General features: G+C 36.8%; 2 protein-coding genes across 4 annotated transcripts; both read left to right on the forward strand.

The window, feature by feature from the left end:
• Positions 1-609: 609 nt before the first annotated feature.
• Positions 610-6,540, forward strand: LOC147761770 (uncharacterized). The gene is made up of 8 exons (XM_087012437.1): positions 610-933; positions 1,846-2,116; positions 2,257-2,388; positions 2,661-2,795; positions 2,936-3,082; positions 3,299-3,671; positions 3,901-4,088; positions 4,367-6,540. The coding sequence occupies exons 1-8, from the start codon at positions 661-663 to the stop codon at positions 4,987-4,989; spliced, it is 2,142 nt and encodes a 713-aa protein (XP_086868563.1). The 5' UTR covers positions 610-660; the 3' UTR covers positions 4,990-6,540.
• Positions 6,541-7,078: 538 nt separating this feature from the next.
• LOC106166068 (putative N-acetylgalactosaminyltransferase 9) lies at positions 7,079-25,472 on the forward strand. Of its 3 annotated transcripts, XM_087013350.1 has the most exons (12): positions 7,079-7,477; positions 7,697-7,863; positions 8,133-8,310; positions 11,744-11,947; positions 12,386-12,598; positions 20,076-20,193; positions 20,462-20,549; positions 21,098-21,195; positions 21,859-21,993; positions 22,260-22,367; positions 22,531-22,665; positions 23,510-25,472. In XM_087013350.1, the coding sequence occupies exons 1-12, from the start codon at positions 7,128-7,130 to the stop codon at positions 23,648-23,650; spliced, it is 1,935 nt and encodes a 644-aa protein (XP_086869476.1). In that variant the 5' UTR covers positions 7,079-7,127; the 3' UTR covers positions 23,651-25,472. The 3 variants fall into 3 exon arrangements, with proteins under 3 accessions (XP_086869476.1, XP_086869478.1, XP_086869477.1); XM_087013352.1 differs by lacking the exon at positions 12,386-12,598; XM_087013351.1 differs by lacking the exon at positions 11,744-11,947.
• Positions 25,473-26,333: the final 861 nt, after the last annotated feature.

The following is a 26,333-nucleotide window of genomic DNA, read 5'->3' on the forward strand; positions in this document are numbered from 1 at the left end:
ATCACTCACACTACCAAAATGCTGTCAGAAGGCGTTCAGGGAAGTGAAACCTCGGTTCGAGGCTGGGTTGACAATACACCAGCACACTCCCCTTTACATAATAAATGGCTGCACACCGGTTTTAACTACAAAAATAAAATCCTGACACAGCTGTTAATGCCAGTCCTCCGTAGAAGAGGTCATGGAGCTGTAATTACGTACAAGTTGACATGCAAGTCCTCACCGTGCAAGATTTGAAATTACTTATTTTTGATTCTTATTCAAACACGTGGATGTAGAGGGTCTCATCTCAACAGTTAGAAAGTGTAATAATAATTGTAAGCATTACTGGTTTAACATTCCAGTAACAAAATAAAACAGGGTCAGGGCGCATACTGTGACCCTTAGCTTTGAAATAAGGGACTAAAAAATTCTAGCAGATTCCAATTTTCCAATTTTCCACTTTTATGTCGATATATGAATACAAATATGACGTCGCACGATTACCCAATACGGCGGCACACGTCACAATCATAGTTTGATCACGAGCGTATTATGACGTAGCGCTGCCTCGTGAAATGATGCTAGGCGATAAAACGCCCAAGCAGAATATCTACTTGGTCACGAGGATTATTTCTCGCGCAAATTTCAGCAATTTTATTTGATATTAGTCAAGTTGTCATGACTACAAGAGAGAATTCGTTTAGTAAGCATGCTAAGAAGAGGACCAAACAGTCAAAAGGTCCCTTTTCACATCGGAAGAAGAAAAAACATCTTGAATATTTGGAGGCTGAAGTAGAGCCACAAGAAGGCCACCTTTCACGTCTGCCTCCGGAGCTCATGGGGCAAATTGTTCAGCATCTCGAGAGCAAGAGTTATGTTCAATTTTCCCGCACTTGTAAGACATTTCAAGCATTGTGCTGTGATCCGTACCTGTGGAAGCGACACATTCAGGTAAGGCCACATAATTAAATATAGAAATATACATGTACCGCCGGTGAAACTGCCAGAGGACCGTCAAGATTTTGATGATGCAGGTCTTCTGGACCGACAAGATTTCTGTGAAAGTAAAATACATGAAAATAAATAATTTGTTATCACCGACTAACATATATTTTAATAAACATGATTTTAAATTCATAAAGTCACGCCTGTGTTTTGTTTCAAATCAGGTAATATTAAAACACTGTAATGCACACCCTCTCCACACATGCTATTTTTATCGCATGGCACTGTATTTATAAAAAGGTATGGATTTTTAAGTCTAAGTGCCGGTATCAATAAAACGACAACCATGACCTTGAACCTGCACAGAGTTAGAAGGACCTTAAGATTTCTTGCAGCTCAGGTCCTCCGGACCTTCAGTGTCTCCAAAATTTTCCCCATGTCTGATATCTCCTACCAACTATCAGATCTTCGAAGACGCCCATGCCATTTGCACTGAATACTGACAAGAACTTCAAGTGTGTTTTGAATTAATCTTAATGTATTTTAATATCCTAGCTCAGTGTCTCAAGCGATTTATTTTATCTTAACACTTTTAATAATTTTATAAATCTTATTATCATTTATAAATTTTGACAATTTACATTATTGTACAATCCAACTATTTTGAAATGCATGTTTGTAAATAAACATTATTATCATAACATTTATTATTATTATTATTATTATTATTATTATTATTATTATAACATATCAGGGTATCTATCCCCCCCCTAAAAAAATAATAACAATTAATTTCTGATTTTGGGTTGTTATTCCCATGGTTCTCGGCAAACATTCTTGCATTTATTCATTACAGAGGCATTTTCATGAAGTGTGAGTTAAGAACATCGTTCTGTATGCATACATTACCTCTTTCAGAATGTGTATGACTATGGATTCGGAAAATATCTCATGAGGAATACGAATCCTCCATTGGCTCCGCAAAGGGTGTCAACTCTGCTGCATAAATTGGAGTATATAAAAGGACTGATCTATGAAAAGGAGTACCAAGACTTTTTACTTGGAGGCCCAGGGTTCATCACTTGCCTTTACTCATTGGATGCTAGAGATCCCTTCTGGCAGCGAGGCAAACAGTTCCTTTTCCCCCAAATGTTACAGATATTCAACTTTCCCCCGAATTATTTCTCAGGTAAGTATGTTCCATCATATAGTAATATTAGGTAGGACGGCTGATCAGTTATATTGTTCTGGTTAAAAAAAAAATAAATGTAAAAATGCGCATCATCAAGAACGTCATAACCAAAAACATTATATCTATATCTATTTCAGATCAATATGGATCGTCGACAGAAGATATGGACCTGAGCTGGAATGGTCTAGTTACCCTGCACCGGCAACGGCTGAAACATCCCGGTTGCGATGTCAAGTTTTACAACCATTTCATGGAATGCTTAGCAAATAGTGAGTAGTAGTAGTAGTACTCTTAATGATAAATCATTGGTGTGAATATATCGATATATATTTAAACAAAGTGTCTTAATTCGATCGAAGAGAAAAGGGAAAATTTTATTGATTGAAGTCAAAGTCTCTGAATGTTTAGTGTGGGCGTTTAGAAGTTATCTACATTTTCCATTTTTTATTCTGTATACTTTTTTATTTTAATAAGATACTAATGTGATATATTATCGAGAATCTGGCATTATATTAAAAATATAAAATATTTGCTGTTACAGATTGCAGCACTATAGAAGCTCTGTACGATTCTTGCGTAGAGACGAAGAAAATGAGGACACTTGCTCGACTATTGGAGGGCCACAGAGTGGCTGACACACCCATATTTAAAGCGATACGAGATGTTCAAATATTAGGTAATCACAAACACTGCTTCTCTCTCTTATTTTGAAGATTGATTCTGAAATCAACTTAGCAATTCGGATTCAATTGTGAGATATTCTGCTTCATAGTAAAGAGACGAGTCTCTTTAAAGGGTGTATGTTTTATTTTGAAGATGGAGACGAAATTGATGAATTGTACGATATGGCAGAAGATTTGGATCTGGAAAACGGGTCCATCATGGATCTCCTAATGGATCACTTATTCAACACCCACCCGTATTTTATGACAAACAAGGATGATATCCTAAGTGGATATTTCGGTAAGAATAGAATTAATCCCTAGTTTTGCATTCTTTTTTGCCGTTCTCTTATTTACGAAGAATAGCCTACCTTCGCAAACTTTGCATTTTTAAAAAATTGAAGATGCTATTACCGTAAGGTTTTGGGCGTGAGTGATAATACATTTGGTTAATTACGTTAAGTCAAAGTCAAGTCACTGAACATACCTTATCTACCTGACATTTTTTTCTTTTCAGACATCGACCTTGTATTAAGGTACATGAACAACTGTGCCGACTTATACCGCGTTGTGGACGAAAAGTTCAAATCATGGTGCTTGTTCAGTGAATACGACTTCGATTCACTCGAACATTACGAATCACTTGGACTGCGGTATTACGATGTACAGACCTTGTACACCTCTTTTCTTTGGGATTTGCATTATCGCCAGAGTTCTCGCGGTGCTCTGTGGGACCCCAGTAGAGCCAAGGAGGAAGTGGTGTGCTGGATGAATCAGTTGTGGACATGTGGAACAGATATTTTGATCCGAAAGATGGCCGTCAAGAGGATAGTGCAGAGAAATGCTTGGTTGCATTTGATGCCCGAGATCGAGGGATCAAATTGGTACAGGTACGTTATTTTATTCTGAGAGTAACACACAAAAAGGAATTTTAATATTTCCTGATCTTCTCCATTTGAGAATTTGAATCGACTGAGGGTGGCATTTGATGCAGACGACCGCCTTGGGTTTCAGAATACTTCTGGGTAAAACATGTAGATCTGCTCACTGTTAAATTTATCCTGAAACGTCAAGTACCAACATGGCGTTTATTTTCGTACTGTTGCACATCTATTTCAGACAATACCTGGAAGAAGGCGACGCAAACCCGATGCCTCTGTCGAAGTTACAGGAAGAGATGTTTCGCAGGGAACAAATGTACTGCTCTTTCAAAGAACTGAATGCTAGACAGAGGGTGCATAAGACCCAGAAACGCCTTGTAGAACTGCTGTTGCCACAAACATGCTACAAAGATGTTACATATTATGGTAATTTAATCGCATGTCAACTCAATTACTTTTATTTCATTCATTCTTTTTTTCTTTCAAAGAATTGTGAAAAGATAAATGTCATGAATGGTCGGTCTCATAAATTTATTTTCACCTGCAATTTGAAAACATTCCCCCCCCCCCCCCACCCAAAAAAAATAATATTTTAATTTTTTGTGGTTTATTTTTATTGTGCGTTTGTTGGTAATGACAATATGATATCATTCAGCGCAGTGTATAGTTTATTTAAATTGTTCACGTATTGTGTCAACTTTCAGACGGGCCTGCTCCATGCAAACAGTGTGCCCGACCCTCGCAATATCGAAGACTACACAAACTTGTGAGGGACTACATCGACACAGGAAAAGAAGAAACATTGGTAGAAATTAGGGACTTCATCCTGTTAACAAGTTTCTTAGCAGAGGAGGAAAATGTGCGAGTCCCTATGGCTTGTCAAAGTTGTCAGCAAAGACATAGGAGTAGGAGAAATACTGCTGTGACGGAGTCACATTATACAGACTGTAGCAGAACGGAGACTCACGCCCAAACGACTGCGTGCTTCACAAGTCGATACTACAGTGCGACGAAGTTATCGTCTTTTGCTTTGGTTGCTACGCGAGGTAGAAATTACAACTCCTTCATATTCTTTCATACTCTTTGTTTTCTACTGTCTAGTTGGTTCCCGCACCGCTTCTATCCATTTCTCTTTCTACCTCTTTGTATCTCTAGCGGCCTTCTCTCCGTTTTCATCACGTGCTTCATGTGTCAATCAGTTTTACAAAACACTCCTCGCTTTTTAATATTAATTCATGGCTTCCAGTTACCAACATTACACACCTGCCGTAAGGCGCTTTGTAGAACTCGAATGCCTTGGCAGGAATACTGGACAGGACTCCGATGACGTTTTTTTTTTTTTTTTTAAATTTTTATTTTTATTTATTTTTTTTTTTAGTGAATGAACAGGCGTTTAATAATATTTATTGTGCCTCTCTTCGAGAGTTGGCTTGTTTATGACTTGTTAAGGAACTCTCTTAAATTTTATCATCATCACCTGCCTACGTATCCTGGGGTTTCTGTGCAGAGTAATTTATACCAGCGCTTGTTATGTAAACGAAATAATTACATATCAGTGGTATATGTCATGTGTTGTATTTTTATTGTATAGCCAAATCTGCATTAGGATCATGCACTGGTTTTGTTTTAGAAGTTTTAATTATCAGATGTGAGGGATTTTATTTCTTTTTGGGCGATGCAATGATATACATGTACGTATAGGTATATGTACATTTATATCGATTTTGTGTATATATATATGACTTTAAAAAATTATGATTATGGAACGAGAGGCTCTACCAAAATGGTAAAAATTGTAGACTACCATTCATCAATCCAGTGTACAGTGTAGCAAATTTGTTTAAATTATGGCTCTTCCTAAATTGATCTTAACACATAATAATTAAAATTCTTTGCTTGCCGATTTTATTGTACAGTATGCACTGTGTGAACATGTGCTTTAATATTGTGTACAATTTTAGTCAATTGCACAAATTTAAGTTTTTTTAATAACAATTAGGTTCACTGAAAAGTCTATTCAGAGATGATTATTTCTATGTCAAAGTGCTTTTTGTGACACAATTTTATTCAAATATTTGAAAATAACCACACGAATTTACAGTGTAGGCCTATGTAGTATATCATAATGAACTATAGATATCAGTTTTCATAGTTTCACCACATGTCGAATTTTTTTTTAATTTATTTGCTGTGTTTAATAATAATGTCTTACGGTATGGCGTAAATGGGAATCACTCAACGCAAGCCATCTATATAGTTGAAGGTAGGGGAAAAAACTTACTGACACCACTTGTATGCTGGGTGTTGTGGTCTCTACATAGTAATTAAAGCTGACGGGAAATTACTGCCGTGAAAAGTAAAGCTGGGAACCCTATAGACTCTCAGCCTGTTCACACACAAATAAAAAATGTAATTTTTGAAAACAAAAACTTTTGTGTGAGACATATTTGTTAGTGTACAAAATGTAGTAATTTAAGCGTTATATGTATATGTATATGTACATACATATATTTGAATACAAACATTGCTTTGTATAATGCTATACAATATGTTCAATGAGGACCGTGCACTTTGCCCGGCCAGTGCGGTATCGTATTTTATCCATATGCAAAGTTTACGAATAAACATTATCACAAACAGCAGGGTCTTTTCTTTCATTATGGAAGCCCGACAACAAATCAATTTCAATAAAGAATTGAATTTAGTTTACTTTTTTATCAAAATATGTTAAAGACACCAATCTTTGGAATTCTGACACGGCACGGTGTCAAAGATAGTGCATACATCAGTGAGAAATATATTTGAGAAAAATAAATCGTGACTTAAATCATCGTGCAGGCTTAGGGGTTTTCCATTTTATCACCATCTTAACAAGTCTACAAACCGTGCACTGGGGGAGGGGGGTTAAAGCTCTCTGAACGCTTCTAAAAACTAATAATAATAATAATAATGATCCAAATTGCTATCAAAAGTCATTTTTAGCTTTTCACCATGTACGCTCTGAAGGGGGGGTCTACGCTTTGTACTAATGATTATAAAAATGGATGGTCTCTTAGGACTTAAGCCTAGTAATAGTGTTAGTAGTAGAATTTCATTCTTACTTTAATATACAATATGGCACAGTGAGCAGAACAAACATGCCGAAATATATAATTTCAAATTAAAACAAAGGTAATTACAACATGAATTTACCAGTAGGCCTACCTCCTTGCACATTGACATCTTTGAAATAATAAAATCCTTTGCTTACCGGTTTTATGGTATGCACTTTTATGAATCTGTTCTTTAATATTGTATATTATTGATTGAACAAACATCTGCCCATGCCAATAAAACATACATTATAAATCTTGACGTGGATTAACACTATAAACTATAAATAGTGCAAACAGGGAATTCCAAGGTCACATGACCATGACGTCATTTTAGGGCATTCCCAAAATGGCGACAACGTGATGTGGCAAGATGCTAAGTTCAGCTCGTCGTTTTTTTATACGCAGACGTTATCTGGGCTGGACGTCTGCCGCAGGCGTCTGTCTTCTACTTATCTGTATAATATACGTTCTTTCTACGGGGACTCGGGAGGCGCCAAAACTCAGGGCAGTTGCAAATGGCAAGTACGCCGATCTGAAAAAATCCCGTTACGAGAATCGAAATCGCCATAAACAAGGCCCTGGAGAATACGGGGCAGGGGTTTTCCTTCAGGGGGAGGAGAAGAAAAATGCCGATGAACTGGCGAAAAAGGAAGCGTTTAATATCATCGCCAGCGACAGGATAGCTTTGGATCGATCTTTACCCGACGTGAGAAATCCTGCGTAAGTGCAAATGGATTTTGAAATAATGTGCATAATTGCAGAACAAAATCTCTTCCTTTCCTTCCCTCAAATGAAATAAATTTCAGACACATTACCAGCACCCACTGTACAATTTGTGTGCCATTTTGAAAGCGCTTAACAGTAATTTTACTCTTTGACTTTTTTATTATTGTATTTTTTTAGTTTAATTTTCTTATATTATTAATTTTTTTCTAATAGGTGCAAGTCTGTGGAATATCCCAAAGATCTCCCCACTGCCAGCGTTGTCATCATATTCCACAATGAGGCTTGGACGCCCTTGCTGCGTACTGCACACAGTGTTGTGAACCGATCGCCTCCGCAATATCTCCATGAAGTGATTTTATTAGATGATGCCAGTTACAGAGGTAAAGATACGTGGACAGTTTTCATGTACAGTGAAAAAAATGTAGTTGGTTTTGAAAATTTTCTCAGAAGACAATTCTCCGCCTCAGTAAATTTGTTGTACTTGAAAATTTTCAGGTCATCAAAATTGGATTAGAAACTTTATTAATTACACAGGAGCATTTCTCTATATTTTAATTATTAGAATATTTGATATCATGTCATTAACAGCTGCACATTTCTCTCTACCATAAGAAAAAATTGTGATAAAGATTTTTTTTTCATTTTGTAGACAGGTTAGGTGAAGAGTTGGACAAGTACGTCCAAGATACCTGGCCTGATGGAGTAGTTAAGGTCGTCAGAGTGAAGGAACGAGCAGGTCTCATCCGAGCGCGTATTGCAGGCGCTAAAGCTGCTACAGGAGATGTCCTGATATTCCTGGACTCCCACTGTGAGGCTAATGAAGGATGGTGAGTGGTCTTTGTCCATTTTGCTATTATCTCAGATTGGAAATTTAGCCAGTTTGAAACTGACTAGACTGTGCTCCGGTTTCACAAAAAAAAAAAAATAAATAAAAACTTAGTCACCAATGTTACATGGTCACATGTACACATCTTACCCTATCAGGAACAATGTTACACCACTCTCATGGAGATCCTAGTCTACTAATCCAGGGAACTAACTTAAGTTTTTTGTTTTTTTTTTATGTGAAACCAGGGCCATATGCCCTTGCTTAGTTTTAGACTGTAGGTTATCCAACATGTTCCTTTACTTTCAGAATGCCTCCTTTGACCCTGAGTTTTTTAAAAATTAGATTAAAGGAAACTTGCCTTAAAAGAACACTGCAGTAAATGCGTTTGCAAGTGTTCCAGAGTCATATTTTCACTGTCAACATCCTGCAAAGCCACTAAAAATCTTTCCCAATTTAGATCTAAAAAGCTGTAAATCCCCACAAATGAAAATTCCTGACGTGGACAGTTCCTTCTGTAAATGTACAGGAAGACATTGTTGAAAGTGACTGGCCAGTGATTTAATATTAAATGAGAAATATAATAATAATATTAATAATAATGGACTGAAACACCAAATTCATGTGCAGGGACTGGTCCATTAGGAGAAAATTGAGTAGGAGAGAATTGCTTTGTGAATTGTGAATTTTACAGATGCCGAATTTTTAAGTCAAGATTTCTTAAAATTAGAACATTCCTGTTGAGTTGTAGCAACAAAATCAAAAAGCAGGTCACTCTATAGTTCTGTGCAATGCAGTGAAAGCACTGCAAATGCTATTTAGAAGTATAATTTTTGTGTTTATAAAATTTTGTATCTAAAAATTTGATCATTTTTGTCTATCCAAAAGAACAAGTAATTACCCAAAGTTAATAAAATGGATATTTGGAATTTGTTAATATTATAAACCTTATTATGCCCAGCAGTATTTTTTATGTAGAAACTTTAGAAAGAAAATAAAAGTATCTGTCTCTGACCCTATTCTCTTGTAACTAGGAATACATGCATTAGATTATTCACAAAGGATTTTTGTCTGCCAAGAGAGTTATTGGTTATTGACTACATTTGATACTATAAGATTTTGTTTTAAAATATATAAAAATATTTTTCCTTATTATTATTATTATTATTATTATTTTTTTTTTTCATTTTCACATATTTAGGTATATTATTCTGAAAAACATTGCAGTAATGTACGGGGGTGATACTGTGAAAAGTTTATCCCCTACTCCACCATCAAAAACCACCTTAAATATTTAGGGAATATTGTGACATAAAAAAGCCACAGGAACAGCAAAAGTTTGGTAGGACTAGAAGATTTTATGTGCAGCTTGTCGGAAGGACCAGTAAAGCCCCATTTTTCTTGTGGTGTCTGCAAATTGTGTTATTTTGCAATTCATGTACCTGATGTCTTCTCTCACACAATCCAATTCTGATATTTATAAAAAATGTGTTATTTTGCATTGATGTCTTCTCTAGCACAATCAATCCAAATACTGATATTTATAAAACCCACTCAGTATTTTTTTTTTTAACTCACTTAAATGGGTTCTGTGGTTGTAACACATCAAAATTGAATAAAAATAGATATGTTTGATTCTGTTATAGGTTACTGGAAGTAACATAACTTTTAAACCTACTGGGAATACCAGAATCTTCATCCATCCCTTGACCTTATTGAATTTGTTTCTTTGAATTTTTTCTCTCAATGTCAACATATATATATAAACACGTAGGATTCATCGCCATTGATGTAGTTGTACATTTATTCACTACTCATCATTTGTTGTTTGTCCAGGCTTCTCAAATTTAGATTGTCCAGGCATCATAAATTTAGATTGATCCATCTAGTTCAACCTAACTCCCTGGGGGTTCATGCTAAATTGCTGTCAGTCAAGCACGCACGGTAGTTAATTACCCCCTTACACCTTTTAGTAGTTGGGACAGACATTTAAGCCAGCTAAGCTGACAGTAATCTAGTGAGACTCCCCACAGGGAATGATCGACCTAAAATCTGTGGGAATGGGGTCTAAGAAAAATGGCCCAGCTCTTGGAAGTTGACATGTCTCACTACTGCAGTGACGAGGATAAGATTGCAGCAGGATAAAAGAGCTGCTTTAGGCTGATGGGTTTTGAGTATAAATTGATGGGCCAAAATAGCTGTCGTAAAAAGAGATAAGTGGTTTTAAACAGAATGTCTGTCAGTGCCATGTAGTCTTCTAAATGCGGCCCCTAGTTAAATGGGTGCTTAGCATGTCCCCCCATTGTTAAGTACACTGTACATGATAAGGGAAATTTTGATATGGTCTGTGAAATAACCCTTTTTACTTAGGTGCTCTTTTGACACCAGAAAAAAAAAAGTAGATTCCACCTCAGATTTGTGTTGTGTCACTGTTTACACAACAAATTTAAAGATGGGCATCGCATATGGGTCACCAGATAGACGAAATAACTACAGACATGCATTTTTGGACATGGGTTAGCCTAAACATACATTCAGTCTAATTAGGGCTGATATATGTACTAGTAGGGTATTCTTTACTGGATTCATTCAAGCGATGAAAGTGTGACTGTACTAACTGGAAGACTGCATGGGGTGGAAGAGTTATCCCACAATTCTCCGTGCAAACCTATTTTCATGAAGCTTTCACTTTTCCCTTAATACATGTAGTCTGTGCTAACTTTAACCTTAATTATAAAATATGTATCTAATTGTTTTTTATTTATTTATTTATTTTTTTACCATATAATTTATATGGCAATTTATACTAGAATGTTTATCGGTATAATTTTCAGCGTTTTTTTTTTTTAATAACAAATTATTTTTTTCACATGAATTATTTATATTAAGTCATATATGTCTACAGATATGAAGATTTAACTTTTTGGTATTAAAAATTTGCTCCATAGGCCTTTGGAATTGTTAACTTGTGTTAAGATAAAAAAAAAACTGTGTACTTGTATTTGGACATGTATTTTATATCTTTGCATTGGTTGAAAACTCTCACTTGGTGAAACAAGATTGGAGCAGATATCCGGTGTGTTATATTGTGTTTTGTTACTGATTTCACTTTTTAAAAGTTTTCTGTTTATGTATTTATTTGTTAGTTTGTTTGTCTGTTCGTTTTGTTTTTGTTTAATTGTTTTTTTTTTCTTGTTAAAAAAAAAAACCATTTTAAACTTGGGGTGTGTCTCTTACCACAAAAATTCATTAATATAGACTGCCTTCTGTTTGCTCCAGTTTTATCCTGATGATTCCTACCCTTTCCGCTTTTTACTGAAATATTCAATAAACCTTACTACGTACCTTATGATTTTAAGCAAAAGTTTTAATAAAATGTCATTTTTGTCCCCTCCTAATAATTCACTTGTTGTGAAATAATCCCGTTTTCTCAGGCTTGAACCACTTCTTGCAAGAATTAAGGAAAAAACAGATGCAGTCTTGGTCCCGGACATCGATATGATAAGCTCGGAGACTCTCCAGTACATACCCACTGGCTCGGGCAGTGTCGGTGGCTTCTGGTGGAGTCTGCATTTCTCCTGGCGTCCCATGCCAAAACGAGAAGCCGTCAGGCGGAAGAGTGAGATCGACCCTGTCAGGTAAAATTGAGGCCACGCCATGGGAAGTGATCTGTCCCCCAAAAAAATTTGGTGGTGTGGTTTATGTATGGTAAATGCAGGTATTATATGGCCAAGCTTCCAACTGGGGTAAATCAACGAGCTCAAAAGTAAAAAAAGCAATTCAGATTGAAGCCAATTTCGTCAAGATGTTCAGGGAACACTCTCTCTGGTCATACGTTTCCTCGAAGTTTTGCGAGCTTTGTGAGCTGGCTGTTCTCCTGAGTGATTGGGATATTTTCAATGTCAATATTTGCGAGTGAAGAAACTTTGGAAACATCTGGATGAAGTGCTCTATAATTCTAATTCAAAGTTGGGAAGTTTTGTTGTATAAAACCTGCATGAAAACAATAATGCTTATGAAAAACAGACTACATCAAAATAAAAGGACCAAAAAATACGTTTTCTTCCTCCCTGTAGGTTGGAACCTCTTCTGGCCCGAATTGGCGAAAATTCCAGCCGCATTCTTGTCCCTGGAATAGATGCCATTGACTCAGAAACATTAGAATACTCAAAGAATGGGGGAATAGCAGTCGGCGGCTTCACTTGGAGCCTTCATTTTACTTGGAGCCCCTTTGTGCCAACGAAATGGGAGTTGGATCAAGGGTTTGGCAAAGAATGGCAACCTCTTAGGTAAACTATTAGGCTGCGTTCCCATAAACCCATCAGACTAGCTGGATCGATCTAACTCTGTGGGGATTCTCGCTAAAGTGCTTTCAGTGTAATCAGCTTAATTGTTTGGCACGCTCCCTTGAGTAACTAGGGGGTATTTATGTTTATTCCACCCTTGCAGCTTGAGTAGACATGCCAGACATTTAAGCTGTTCACAATGAATTCCAGGGGCGGATTTAGGCCATCTTCTGGGTCTTCTGGAAGACGGTCAGATTTTCAAGTTAACATTGATGGGTATCTAATTTTTTCTGTCGGAACACTGTGAAAAATGGAGGATGGATCAACAAAGATAATTTGGAAGACTGTCAGAAAATATTTCTGGATCCGCCCCTGAATTCAATTTAGCGAGAATCCCTGCAGAGTTAGATCAATCCAGCTAGTACGCTGGGTTTATGGGAACACTCCCTTAGGCTCATTTTACACAGATATGTCCCTGTAGATCTCCTAGCCCATTTTTGTATGAACGTAATGATTGCATGGCTCGTTCAGGTGCACGCTGACATCGTGAACTCCCTGGACTTAAGGAAGTGTCCTACGTATGCCATTTCCAGTTGAGTTACTGAAACTGTGATTGTCATGGAGAGGATTATGGTGGGTTAAAGAAAAATCACCATAAAATTCTCTCTGAGTTTCTTTAGCATGGTGTGGATAATGATTTTTACAGCTGATTTAATTCTTATTCACTGCATGCAAATAACTTCTCTTCTCCATACTAGAATCATTGACATGTTGATCAATTTATTCTGTTCATTAAAATTTTTGTTTGTTTGCTTGTTTTCACAGAATGATTTATGGGTACAAGTAATTCACCTTTTTTTTTTTTTTTTTTTTTTTAATGTTTTGCCCAGTAGACATCTTTAAGCATGTTACAATAACATTAAGTAAACTCTGTTTTCTATAGTCTCTCTGAAGGATCTGGTGCAGGATGGGTGTACAAGGGGTTCATCTTAAGTTGCATTTAAATTGAAGATCGCTTGACCCTTCAGAGCTCGACGTTAAATTTTATGACCACCATAAAACTGACCTGTCCCAATATGAATCCAATAAATTTTTTTCCATTCATACTTGTCAGTGAACTTTGTAAACTAATATACCTGTATGTAAACAAGAATGTGTTACTAAGATTGTTCAACAAAATAACAAAAATGCCCCCTGTAGTGGATTTATTCTGAGTTGAAAAGTTTGTTTTTTGTACCTGTAAACTCCTTTAAACTTTACCCTGGGCAAACTGATATGCACTGACTTTGTACATGATACCATGAGTGAAAGAGAAATTAAATTTTTTTAGGAATGTTATCATTTTAAACCCTTAAACAGCCAACAAATGTTATACCATTTAGGCTGTGTTCAGAAAAAAAGTTATCCTAGGAGCAGGATTTATCAATCTCAGCAGGGACTCTTAATAAGGCGTAGCTTAATTGTCTGGCACACCCCCTCGTAAGTTAAAGTACTTGCCATGGGTAAAGTATGGTAAACTTTGTGTTCCGTGATATTGTTCACGTTGCTTTGCGAGGGGGCCTGCCAGACAATTAAGCTGATTACATTCACTGCACCTTGGCAAGAATTCCAGATGAAATAGATCAATCCTGCTAGTATGGGGTAATTCAGAATGTGAAGATCTGAGTGCTAACTGGTCCACGGCCTAAATATGGCAGACCTACTTGCAAGGAAGACCACTTAATCCTGTAATGGTCTCTATGCCTTTCACACGCCTCCCCACGCATCATCCCTTGACCGATCGAATTGAGACGAGATTTAATTACTGTGCCCCTGCAGGGACGATGCGTGAGGAGGTGTGAAAGAGGTGGAGAGACTTTTAAGCTGATTACAATAATTGCACTTAGGGAAAATCTTTTCCAGAGTTGGATCCAACCAGCCTTTTTCTTCTTAATATTCTATTTGTTTACTGTCGTCTTTTAGCAGTGACAAGGAAAAGAAACAAACTTAACTGTGTAGAAAACTTTTTTGATCGTACAAAATTTGTTGCTTATTAAGTTGACCATGAAAGCTAGCCAGCAGAGCTACTTAAAGAAATATAAAGTAAATGTGAATTAGAACTGGACATGAGTAGTGGACAGAGTGACCGACTTTCCTGAAAACCCCAGCAGTAATTGAGAACAAAAGAACCATACTTGGTGGGAATCTCACACATTTGAATGAATGCTTTTCCTCTCAAATACACACATATTTCACTTGTGTACACATAAAGGCAAAGCGATTGTTGTCATATATCGACTGGTCACAAAAAATGTGACACTTAACAAGTTCACAAAAAATACTCCGTCAGAGGGAAAGACCTTTTCTTTAAAGTAGAGTTCAAGGAGATCCTGCTAGCAGATAGACAGTTCATGTGCATTGTAAGCTCCTGCAAACCCAGACAGCATAATTGCTTCATTTACATGAAGGAATATTTGGATGTTTACCTCAGTGAAGTGGTCACTCTGACCCCCCCACCTTATGTAAAAATCTCATGCTGAATCAGTCCCAGCTACTCGGCCTTTCGTCATAACTGGGTTCACATACCTAGATCGATCTAACAGGATCGATCCATCTCCAAGGGGTTTCTTGCTAAATTGCTTTGGGCTTAACCAGCTTAGATGTCTGGCACGCCTACTGAAGCTGCTGAACAATGATTAATTACCCCCTAGCAGCGTCAGTAAGCATGACAGACATCAGAGCCGCTTAAGCTGAAAGCAATTTAGCAAGAATCCCCTTGAAGATAGATCGATAAGCAGTTAGTACGATAGGGTCTGGGAATGGTCCCTAAGACAGCTACACAGTTAACCCCATTTGAACTCCTTACAGGTGCTCTCAATTTAAACAGGTCTGGTCATAATGACCCTGAAATGACCAGCTTGACAAGTAATGACCCAATGGACATATAATACCAAAAAAGGTGAGCAGACATTGGCTCAGTGCCTGTTTTCTTAAAAGGCAGTTGAGTCTTATCTCAATACCTTTAGTTCTACCTATATTAGATGATCATGATGTCCATCACAGTGAAAGGGTCATCTTGGCCCAAATGGTTGTTATTAAAAAAAATTGTGAAGCCGGCCTTCCCAAAAGATTGCTGTTGTCCTATATGTAGGACAGCCTCTACCTCTCTCTTTTCAAAAGCAAATGGTGACACAACATAAATTTTTAAGCAGGGGCAGATCCAGAGATATTTTCTGACAGTCTTCCAAATGATCTTTGTTGATCTATCCTCTATTTTGACTTTTTTGACAGAAACATTAGATACCCATCAATGTAAACTTGAAAATCTGACCTTCTTTCGGAAGACCCACAAGACGGCCTAAATCCGTCCCTGTTTAAGCTATAAAAGATTCCACTTCTGCATCATTTTGCTCTAGATTTTTCATCGAAATAAACCTCTTCAAGGTTGAGAAGTGGATTTGAAGCTCAGAAGGGATAGCACTGTGATATAATGCCCAATGCCACAACCGCTTCAGTTTCAACTTCTCAATTAATTTCCTCATGGGAAAGTTTAGAAATAAATGTTTGTAGAGTACATTTCATGCCAAGGATAATTGGATTATGTTAGTTTAATTCAATTCATTCCTGTGCATCTCTACATAGATTATAATGACTTTTTACTATATAATATGAATTGATACTTTTAGCACATTACCATTACGTTATTGGTGTTTGCATTACCAGAAAACAAGTAAATATACTATGATTAGAGACTGACAAGAAAGGGCAGATCAATGATAATAATAGTAATCATAGAATCTATAATGTCTCTCATGAAATTCCATCTTGCAATTAAGAGACCGTAAAAAGGGGAGACAAATTACGGGGTGAGCTATAATTATATGGACCTAAGCCGTAATAAATTGATATTAGAGGCAGGGGGGGACGGTGTAGTTTTACTGGATGAAATGATACACACAGTTGTGTAATCCAATCATCCTTGACCAAGTGCGTGCCAGACACTACAATGACTTGAACTTTTCAATAAAGCAAGATGTGGAGCGATCTTAATGGGTATCATATTACATGTACCGTGGTGCTTCAGCCAACTTCAGGAAAAGTCAAGGGCAAAAGAAAGTGGAGCTCTGTTGTACGTCTGTTAATTTTGATTTTGAATTGGCTGAGAGGAAGTGAAACCCCCTGTAGCATACCGTAATTCCATGATGTGTTGGGACTATTCGAATTGATGCCCTATTGTGCTGCACTGATCAAAGTGATAAGGGCCTATGGCCGCATTCCCATAAAAAACCATCAGCCTGTGTAGATCAATCCTACTCTGCGGGGGACTCTCGCTGAGTGTAATCAGTTTTAGTGAATGACACACCTCCTCCTGGTGTTAAGTAGAATACATAGAAGTTGATATTATGTATAAATGTATGTTGGAATAAAAGAGGAGGCATGTCATTAGTTCAGCTGATTGCACTCAGCGAGAGTTCCTGCTGAGCTGGATTAATTTATGTAGACTGGCATTGTCCGAGGGACTTGGACCTATATGACCGGTTTCACAAAATGAGTGACACTGAAATTAAAAAAAAAAAAAAACTCATTTGTCATACTAGCAAATCATGCTAATTTGAGCTCTATTGTATAGCTGTAAATTATGGTTTTAAATTAACTTATTACGTTTTACTTTTGATGTTGAAAGTTCACAGAACTGCCCTGGCATGCCCCTCAGAGCTGCCCTGGCACGCCCCAGACCTTTTGTTAAATAACAACCTTTAATTGGCCCACAGGACAGTGTGGTCATTGGCTAATTTGACATTTAAGCCAATAAAACATGTCCAACTTGTCCGAATTGACAATGACCGGTGAAAAATGCATGCAAGCTGCCTTTTATACCAGGGAAATGGGTGTCATCATCTGTGTTTAGTGTGACAAGCTGTTGAGGTGTGGATGTCCCATGGATACGTGATCCAAACTTAACAATAGATATGAAAAAAAACTGGACGTATTGAGATTGAATGCCATTTTGAATTCTTCGTAGCTTGTTGTCCACCACACACAGGGGAGGGTATTTATGAAGGCACTGTGTCAGCTTTAGCCTGTAATATTTTGACAGATGCATACAAAAAATAATAGATTAGCTTATAGCTAGATTTCAAAATTGCTCCACAGGTGGGCCGTGTTAATCTTTCAGTCAAATGTTAATGACTGCAAAATGTCCCTGAGGTAAAAGAGGGATTAGCTGTGTCTGACTTATGGCCGATTTTGGGAGCTACAAATATCATTGGCCTAGGAGGCCCGCCTCTTCCCCACCCTATATTTTCTGACTTTGTCACTAAATTGCAGCCTCTACTCTGGTAAAACTTTAGGGTACTGATGTTGACCACATCTTTTGCATTTATTTTCTGAACCCAACATCTCAATTTTTTTCATAAATTTCGAGAAAACCACATGAAACCAAATCTAATTTCAGGCCCATTTGGGGGTGGGGGGGTGGGGTGGAGATTTCAAACGAACTGCCTTTTTTGCTGCTTACATGAAAGTTTCATGGGGAAAGGTCCACTTTTTTTAGAAAGAGACTCCTTCCCCCTCCCCTCCCCCCCCCTCTTTAGAATGGCTGTCTTTGGACCTGAACTTCAAACCAGTCTTAATAAAGCTCAATTTACTTATGCCGAAACCTAAGGGGCCTTGAGAGAGGGGAACGTTAAGGCACGTCTGGTGGGGGGGGGGGGGGGGGGGGTGAGATGTTTCCTGCACTGGACATAACACCCACATCTCTCAATTTCAGTATGTCATGACTACTTGATTGGAATAAGTTTATTGGCCTCCCTTTTAATATTGAGATAAGGTAGAAAAACTTTGAGAGCATTGCTGTTCTTGTTTATGCCTGGTAATGTACCAGGTCTGGTGGTTATAGGTTTATTGTTTATGCCTGGTAATGTACCAGGTCTGGTGGTTATAGGTTTATTGTTTCAGTGACAGCTGAAAGACATTAAGAATGGATTCAAAAAAGAAATTTTTTGTAGGACATGAAATACTTGGCTGAAAAAGTTAATAAACTGATAAATAAATTTAAAAAATGGGTTAGATCAGCAAGAGTTTAATGGTGAAACACACTCTCATCTAGTGCAATGAAAATGGGGAGACATGAGCAATTGTTTGATCACATTTCTTAACATTATTGTGAAAAAGTCATGTTTTCCAATGGTCAGAAGAGGTTCCTAATCCTAATATGTAATAAATTAATCGTTAATCCTAATATGTAATAATATGGAAATAATTTGAAAGAGAAATATATGCAACCTGTGTGTACCCTATGTACAGGCACAGGGAGAGAAATGTTGGAACAAAATAAAAATAATTTCAATTACTTTTCCTAGTTTTGGTTTCTGACAAGAAATTTTCAGTGTCTTTTCACTCTTTAAGTCTCGATGAGTAGATATATACTTCCAGTTTTTTTTCAGGAAAATTCTAGAAATGTGTTAAATACATGGTGTTAGTTTCATTTCATCCAATGGCCATTGCTAACAGAATTTGCTTGATTGATTCCAATTATGTTCCCCCTGTACCTTTTATCTAACAAAAATTTACCAATTATAAACTGTAAGACCCCATTCCCATACCTAGATCGATCAAGCAGGGTCAACCCATCTGCGAGGGGTTTCTCACTAAATTACATTCAGCTTAAGCTGCTCTGATGCCTGGCATGCCTACTGAATCTGTTAGGGGATAATTAAATATCATTTACTCACTTCAGTAGGCTTGCCATACATCTAAGCTGCTTAATCTGAATACAAATTAGTGAGAATCCCCTCAGAGATGAGTCCGTCCTGCCAGATCGATCTAGGTATGGGAATGGGGTCTAACAATAGATTTGATGCGCTAGCTTGATAATTGTATCGTTATAATTTATATACGTGTTACTAATTGCAGAATCTACTAATTTACCTCTAAAAACTCACATTTTTTATTTATTTCAAGATATGTAACATTATTGAAAGAGGAGATGGATAAGACATTCTTAAGATTTAAATTGATATTTAAGAGCCAAATAAATTATTTTTATTACATCTTATACCACTGCAGTTGATCATATGTTAGTATATTCTCTTCTTCAGCAATATTGTCCAAGTTAATCTGACTTTTTAAACAGAATAAAGGATGAGGTTATTTTTTATGACTTTACATGATATTTTTATCATTCAGTCTTGGGCAAAAATGTTTTAATTATTAGGCTACTAGTTATATGCCCCAAACATAGACGTAAAAAACAGACAATTATTTGTTTAAATTAATTGTCATGTTGTTCCCTGACAGAAACCCTATAGGTTCCTATAGGAATAGGATCATATAGGTTTTTTCGGCCTATTTCAATATGACTCTCTATAGGAAATTTCTTTTAGGGTAACATAGATGCATCTTGTGCAGTCTGTAAAGTTTCTTATTATTCATTTTATTATCATTATTATTATTATTTTATTTGAACTGATAGGTGATCAACATATTTTTCTATTGCCAGATCTCCCACAATGCCTGGTGGTTTATTTGCAGCTGATCGCAAATATTTTTTTGACGTCGGTGCCTACGATCCAGGAATGGATGTGTGGGGAGGCGAAAATTTAGAAATCTCTTTTAGGGTGAGACTTGGATTAATATATTTTATTACAATAAATACCTTATTTTCCTCCTTGTTCTTATATGTGCAATTGTATGCTGCTTAGGGGATGCTAAAATAAAGTTCAATATTGAAAGTTTATGAAACAGTTTGTTATTTTATGTGGACAGAACTTTTTTATAACTTTGGTTGGGCTGAGGTCATTGAGGATTGCATGTTCTTTGTAATATTTTGCAATTTTGACACTTTGATTAGCTTGAAGTAATTAAGAGGTTGTGTTTACTGTTCAGGTCTGGATGTGTGGAGGTAGCCTTGAGTTCATTCCATGCTCAAGAGTAGGTCACATTTTCCGTTCCAGTCATCCTTATACATTCCCAGGTAAGTAGATTATTCTGTCACAACCAACACACTGTCACAACCAACACAATGGTACACCCAAAACAATGTCACACCAAACACACTGTCACACCTAACACACTGTCACAACCAACACAATGGTACACCCAAAACAATGTCACACCAAACACATCATCACTCCTAACACACTAAATCATAACTCTTTTTCAAACCTTACACTGTAACAACCAACAAACTACCACATAGATCTATGACACACAGTCACTCCTTAAATAATGTAGAAAAAAAGATACAAAACTTATATACAAAAGTCATGGACACCATGATCCTTACACTGGCGGTTCAAGGAAAACTGTCATCGTCATTCCAAAAATGGTACAATCAAGCAGATTTTCGAAATGACCTGTATTTTCCTAACATTGATCACCCCTGATTTTCTAGACAATAGGCCTATTGGTTTTTCTTGAAATATATTTCACAGAAAATTGTAATTAAGGACACTAAACTATAAGTAAACTAAGATCCTAAGATATCTGAACAGTTCTAATGTTTGCGTTTCTATCTTTCAGGTAATAAAGACACTCATGGTATAAACTCTATGCGGCTGGCAGAGGTGTGGATGGACGAATACAAGAGATTATTTTATATGCACAGAAGAGATCTGTTGGTTAGTTGTTGATCTGCTGTTTTATAAATAGATAGATAATAGACAGATAAATTTATTTTATAATATAAATGTAAATAGAAGTAGATAAATATTACTTATGGAGGATAACCCAAAAAGTGTAAACACTTATTTCATTGTGGTCTTCAATAATAATAATAATAATAGTATTAATAATAATAATAATGATAAACAACTTGAAGTGAATGTATTATTATAACAGTGTTTCATGTAGAACATGGCAGGTAAAGCAGCACCTGTTATAGGTGCCATATGAAGGGAGAACTATATGATGGTAGACTTATGAATGAAATTGAGTGTCAGGTGAATAAACTCCATGCTTGCCTAAGGTGCCATTTGCCATTTATAAGCCCATGCCTAGGGCCCCATTCAGAACAGGGGACTAACTAGTCCAAGGGTCAAATATGGTGACCCACAACAACTCTTGCCTTTTAATCCTCTAATACACGCATGGATATCCCGTGGGGAAGTATTCAAGTGGGTCGGCCATATTTGACTCTCGGACTAGTTAGTCCCCTATTCTATAAGTGATCTATTTGAGAAACAGGAAGTTGATTTTTATCTTACTCTTTATGTAAAGATATTTCATGAAAGAGGTAATTATTTACTTAGATTCTTTTAATTTTGTCTTCATTTTCATCATAGAAACAAGACATGGGTGATATCTCTGAGAGAAAAGCTCTGCGGGAGAGGTTAAAGTGCAAGAGCTTCAGCTGGTACTTAGAAAATGTATATCCAGAAAAATTCATCATTGATGAGAAGGTCCTAGCATATGGCATGGTACGTCTCTCTCTCACACACACACATATATATACAAAATAAAATAATAGTTACTTCTCACCAAGGTTTTTGTTATGTGATGTCAACTAACAGTACATGTAGATGAATTTGAAGCTGTTCAGTGATGAAGGTCACTCACATGCATGCAAGCGCGCACACACACACACACACACACACACACACACACACACATATTACTCTCTATTCTCTGATGTATATACGAAATGATATTGTAATTTAAACACAGTGAACTTTTGTTTTCAAAGGTCCGCAACCCAGGCAGCAATCTTTGTTTAGACACTATGGGGAAAGATGAGAAAACGAGGTTTGATATTGGACTGTTTCATTGTCAGAATGGTGCGAGTGCTAATGAGGTAATAATAATAATAATAATAATAATAATAATAATAATAGATAGATAGATAGATAGATAGATATGCAAGAAATACATTTCTCAATTATTAGTCTTGCAGTGTCATTGCCATCTTGTTAATTGATTAATTAAATTAAGTTATATTGTAATACAATTTGTTTTAGGTTTTCTCGTTAAGCCGAAAAAATGAGCTCCGTAGGGAAGAAGCATGTTTAGATAGCGTAGGTGCAGAAGGAAGCAAAGTTTCTCTAAACCCTTGTCATGGCCATAAAGGAAATCAGGAGTGGCGACATCACAAGGTGAGATATTAAAATTACAATAGTACAAGTTATTATTCAGTGACACTTAATTTGAACAAGAAAATTTGTCATATCTAGCACATTGTAATTATATGTCATTGTCATTATATATTTTTATATGTGACAGTTTATATCCAGCATTTTGTCACATCTAATATGCTGTATTGTCACACATAACAGATTGTAATAACTAGCAAATGGTCACATCTGGCATATTGTTGCATGTATTTGTTTGAAACATGCATTAAATGTAAATTGCGCCTGATCTTAAGCTGCACTACTGGTGAAATGCAGTATTTCTGGTAAGGTGGACATTTAAGGTTTTTATTTGTATTTCAAATCAGTTCCATCCTAACGTTCTTTCTTTAAATTAATTAATTAATCTTGTTCAATCTGTTTGGCATACTACCCTATGCCTGAAATTCCAAGAAACATATTTTTTAAAGCATTTAAAAATTTATTGATATAAGCATTTAAAGAATTTATTGATCCATGAAAATTTCATAATAATATATACATATTAAGATGGCAAATCACATCAAATCTAGGAGATGTATTCGATGTATCTTAAGGCTCTATTCCCATAGATTTTAGATCGATCTATCCCCATGGGGAGTCTCACTAGATTACTTTCAGATAATCCGACTTAAATGTCCGTCCCGCCTACTACAAGCTGTAAGGGGGTAATTAACTTTCGCGTCCGCCCGGCTGACAGCTATTTAGCGTGAACCCCCAGGGAGTTAGGTCGATCTAAAGTAGGTCGATCTAATCTATGGAAATGGGGTGTAAGTGATATGAAGTATATTTAGAAATGTTTTCAGACTGTTCCCCCTCTTTGTTCCAGGACTCGGGCGTGATTGTCCATGTTCCCAGTGGCAAATGTCTGGACGTCAGTGGACTCAAAAGTGGGGACAGCGTCCAGCTGAAAAAGTGCAATGGAGGCAATGACCAAAAATGGACCATAGAACACTACTTAGACATCTGAGTTTGACAGTTTTTAAAGATGTGTTGAAAGTGGAATTTTTGTCACAAAACTATTAGATGCCACCGTATAGTTTCAAAAAGTAGAACTTCCCACCATTCCCACAGATATTTGAATCGATCTATCTCCACACTAAATTGCTATCTGCTATTGGCGAGGCCAAGCGTGCAAGAAAGTTAATTACCCCCTAGCTGATTCAGTAGGCATGGCAGACATTTAAGCCTCTTCAGCTGATAACAATTTAGCATGAACCCCCAGGGAGTTAGGTCAATCCAGATGGATCGATCTAGGCATGGGAATCCAGTCTTAGATAAATACCAAAAGACATATTTCATATTTCCCCAAAAAATATATATACCAACGAATTTTCTGCTTTCTTTCTGTGCTATGAATATCCCTCAGCTGTCTCATTTGAATGAATATGCAAATGCCCACAGCTAGACATCCATACATGGAAGTGAGTGTGGTGACTATGCAAATTATGACCCAAAATTTGAAGAAGGTGCACTTTTACATTAACTTTTTGGCTGAATGAGAGATTAATTTGGTTTATGACTTGGCATGTTCACTTTATTTTAGTAGTATAAGAAACTAGTCTGCATGCCTTAGTGGAAATCGTGGCACACTTTATATGTATCTTTAAAAAAGGGTTATTTTTTAGATTCAGGGACTGGCTTCACCAAAAAAAAGGACTTTAAAACGAAAGTCTTGGTCAACTTAAATTCAGGATAGCTGGGTTCAGGTCCGTTCAAATATGATTATATCAGCGTTTCAAAAAGTTCACCTTGTCAACTTTTTATGAAACCTTAAAGTCAAGAACTACTATCAGTTTAAGTTCCTCTACCAACTGACCCCAGATAACGACCTTCCAAACTGACCAATGTCAGTACTTTTGTACTCTGTGGATTGGAGTTCATTGACGGACATTTCATGACCACATCTGCGTGAAAAATGTTAAGCGACACCATGAAGATAGCAGGAAAGATATTTCTGTCAATCTAAAAAAGACAGGTCGAAATTGTAGGCTTCACTAAAAGACTAATTGCTATGATTCCTCATTTATCAAAGCAGATCAAATTATTAGTCCTTAACTCTAGACCAGTTACAATTTAAGTTCCTCAGGCTGGCTGCCAACGACGTTAGACCCCCCCCCCCCCAAGTGACCAATGCTAGTGCTGCTGTACCGTGGAAATGGTTCGTTGACACCCTATCCAGCCTATTATTGCCTTTTAATTTTTCTGCCATTGATGGCCAACATGTAAAAAGAAGCACACACTGAATATGCAGGCAAAGATGGTTTTCTGTCTAGACAAATTATAGAATTCCATTAAGGCAAATTGAGTTTTATTAATTTTGATACTGTTTTATCTTCCTTGTAATTTTTTGTAGCTATGTTGAATCTTCAATGCGTTACCTACTTTTTGTTGGTAAACGTCCTATGGCAAAGATTTTGTGTAACTTAGTTAAATCTTCGGTGCGCTAGTTGTTTTTGTCAGTAAATGACTAGACGTTCGACCGTCGTAGCAAATTTATGATTTGAGTGAGTAAAAGACTGAACTTTTATTATGATTAAACGTGTCATTTCCAGGCTTTTGAACCAATTGGAGTTTTTTAAAACAGTTTTGTTAAAACACTTCGTATTGCTAATATGTGCAAACTGTGAAGATTTTTTTCCATCGAGAATTTGCCTTTGCTGAAATATGCAAAAATAATGCGGATAGAAGGGACTGAGTTTTTTCAACTTCGAAACAAAAGATGTCAAGTTAAGATGCTTTATAATTATTCACATTTTTACAATTTATGAAATATATATGAAAGAACCTTATATTGTATGTTGTTGTGCATATCGGTATCTTAAGCTATACTAATAAACTGGAAGATCGTGAAAGCAAGATATCATTGAAACCCGTCCTTAAAGTGGTAAATACCCTTACAATGATAAAAGTGAGGAGTGGCACTTTTAAGTAGAGCTTCTTTTGCTCCCTGCGACAGATCATCTATATATAACAAACAAAAACTGACAAAAAATGAGAACTGTTCAAACCTCACACTTGTGATAAGGATTTATATGTGCAGAACGCGTTCTACGTAGATAGATCCAACTCCCGAGGGAACTCTCATTGAATTAAATCAAAATAACAGATTAAGGCTTCGTTCACATGAAAAATCTATTTTCTAAAAATCTATTTTCTATTCGCGGTATCTTGTGATCACGGTCTGTGCCCTGAATACCCCGCAGCGTAATTACTGGCAGCGCGAGCCTGTTACTTCCAAAGCTGTAATTAATTCTCGGCTGCGCTCGGAGGAGATTCTGTAACTGGCTCGCGCTGCCAGTAATTACGCCGCGGGATATTCAGGGCACAGACCGTGATCACAAGCTACCGCGAATAGAAAATAGATTTTTTGAAAATAGACTTTCCATGTGAACGGTCCCTAACACGCCTCCTCTTGTTTCCATTGTACTCGTATAATCACCAGCGTTTCTGTATTCTTGTGAACGCCAGGCGGAGGCGAGTTTATTTGTTTGCATTCAGCGAGAGTCACCGTGGAGTTGGATCTACGTAGAATGATAGTTTCATTGGGGATGGGCCTTAACTGCTATGACTTATCATTTGTCAAAAATGATAGAAAAAGAAGTCCAAGTCAAAAAACAGTTTCATTTTGGGTTTCTTCAGCAGACAGACCA

Source organism: Lingula anatina, chromosome 5 (assembly GCF_051362555.1).
Source record: "Lingula anatina isolate TDL-2025a chromosome 5, LinAna3.0, whole genome shotgun sequence".
Lineage (NCBI taxonomy): Eukaryota > Metazoa > Brachiopoda > Lingulata > Lingulida > Lingulidae > Lingula > Lingula anatina.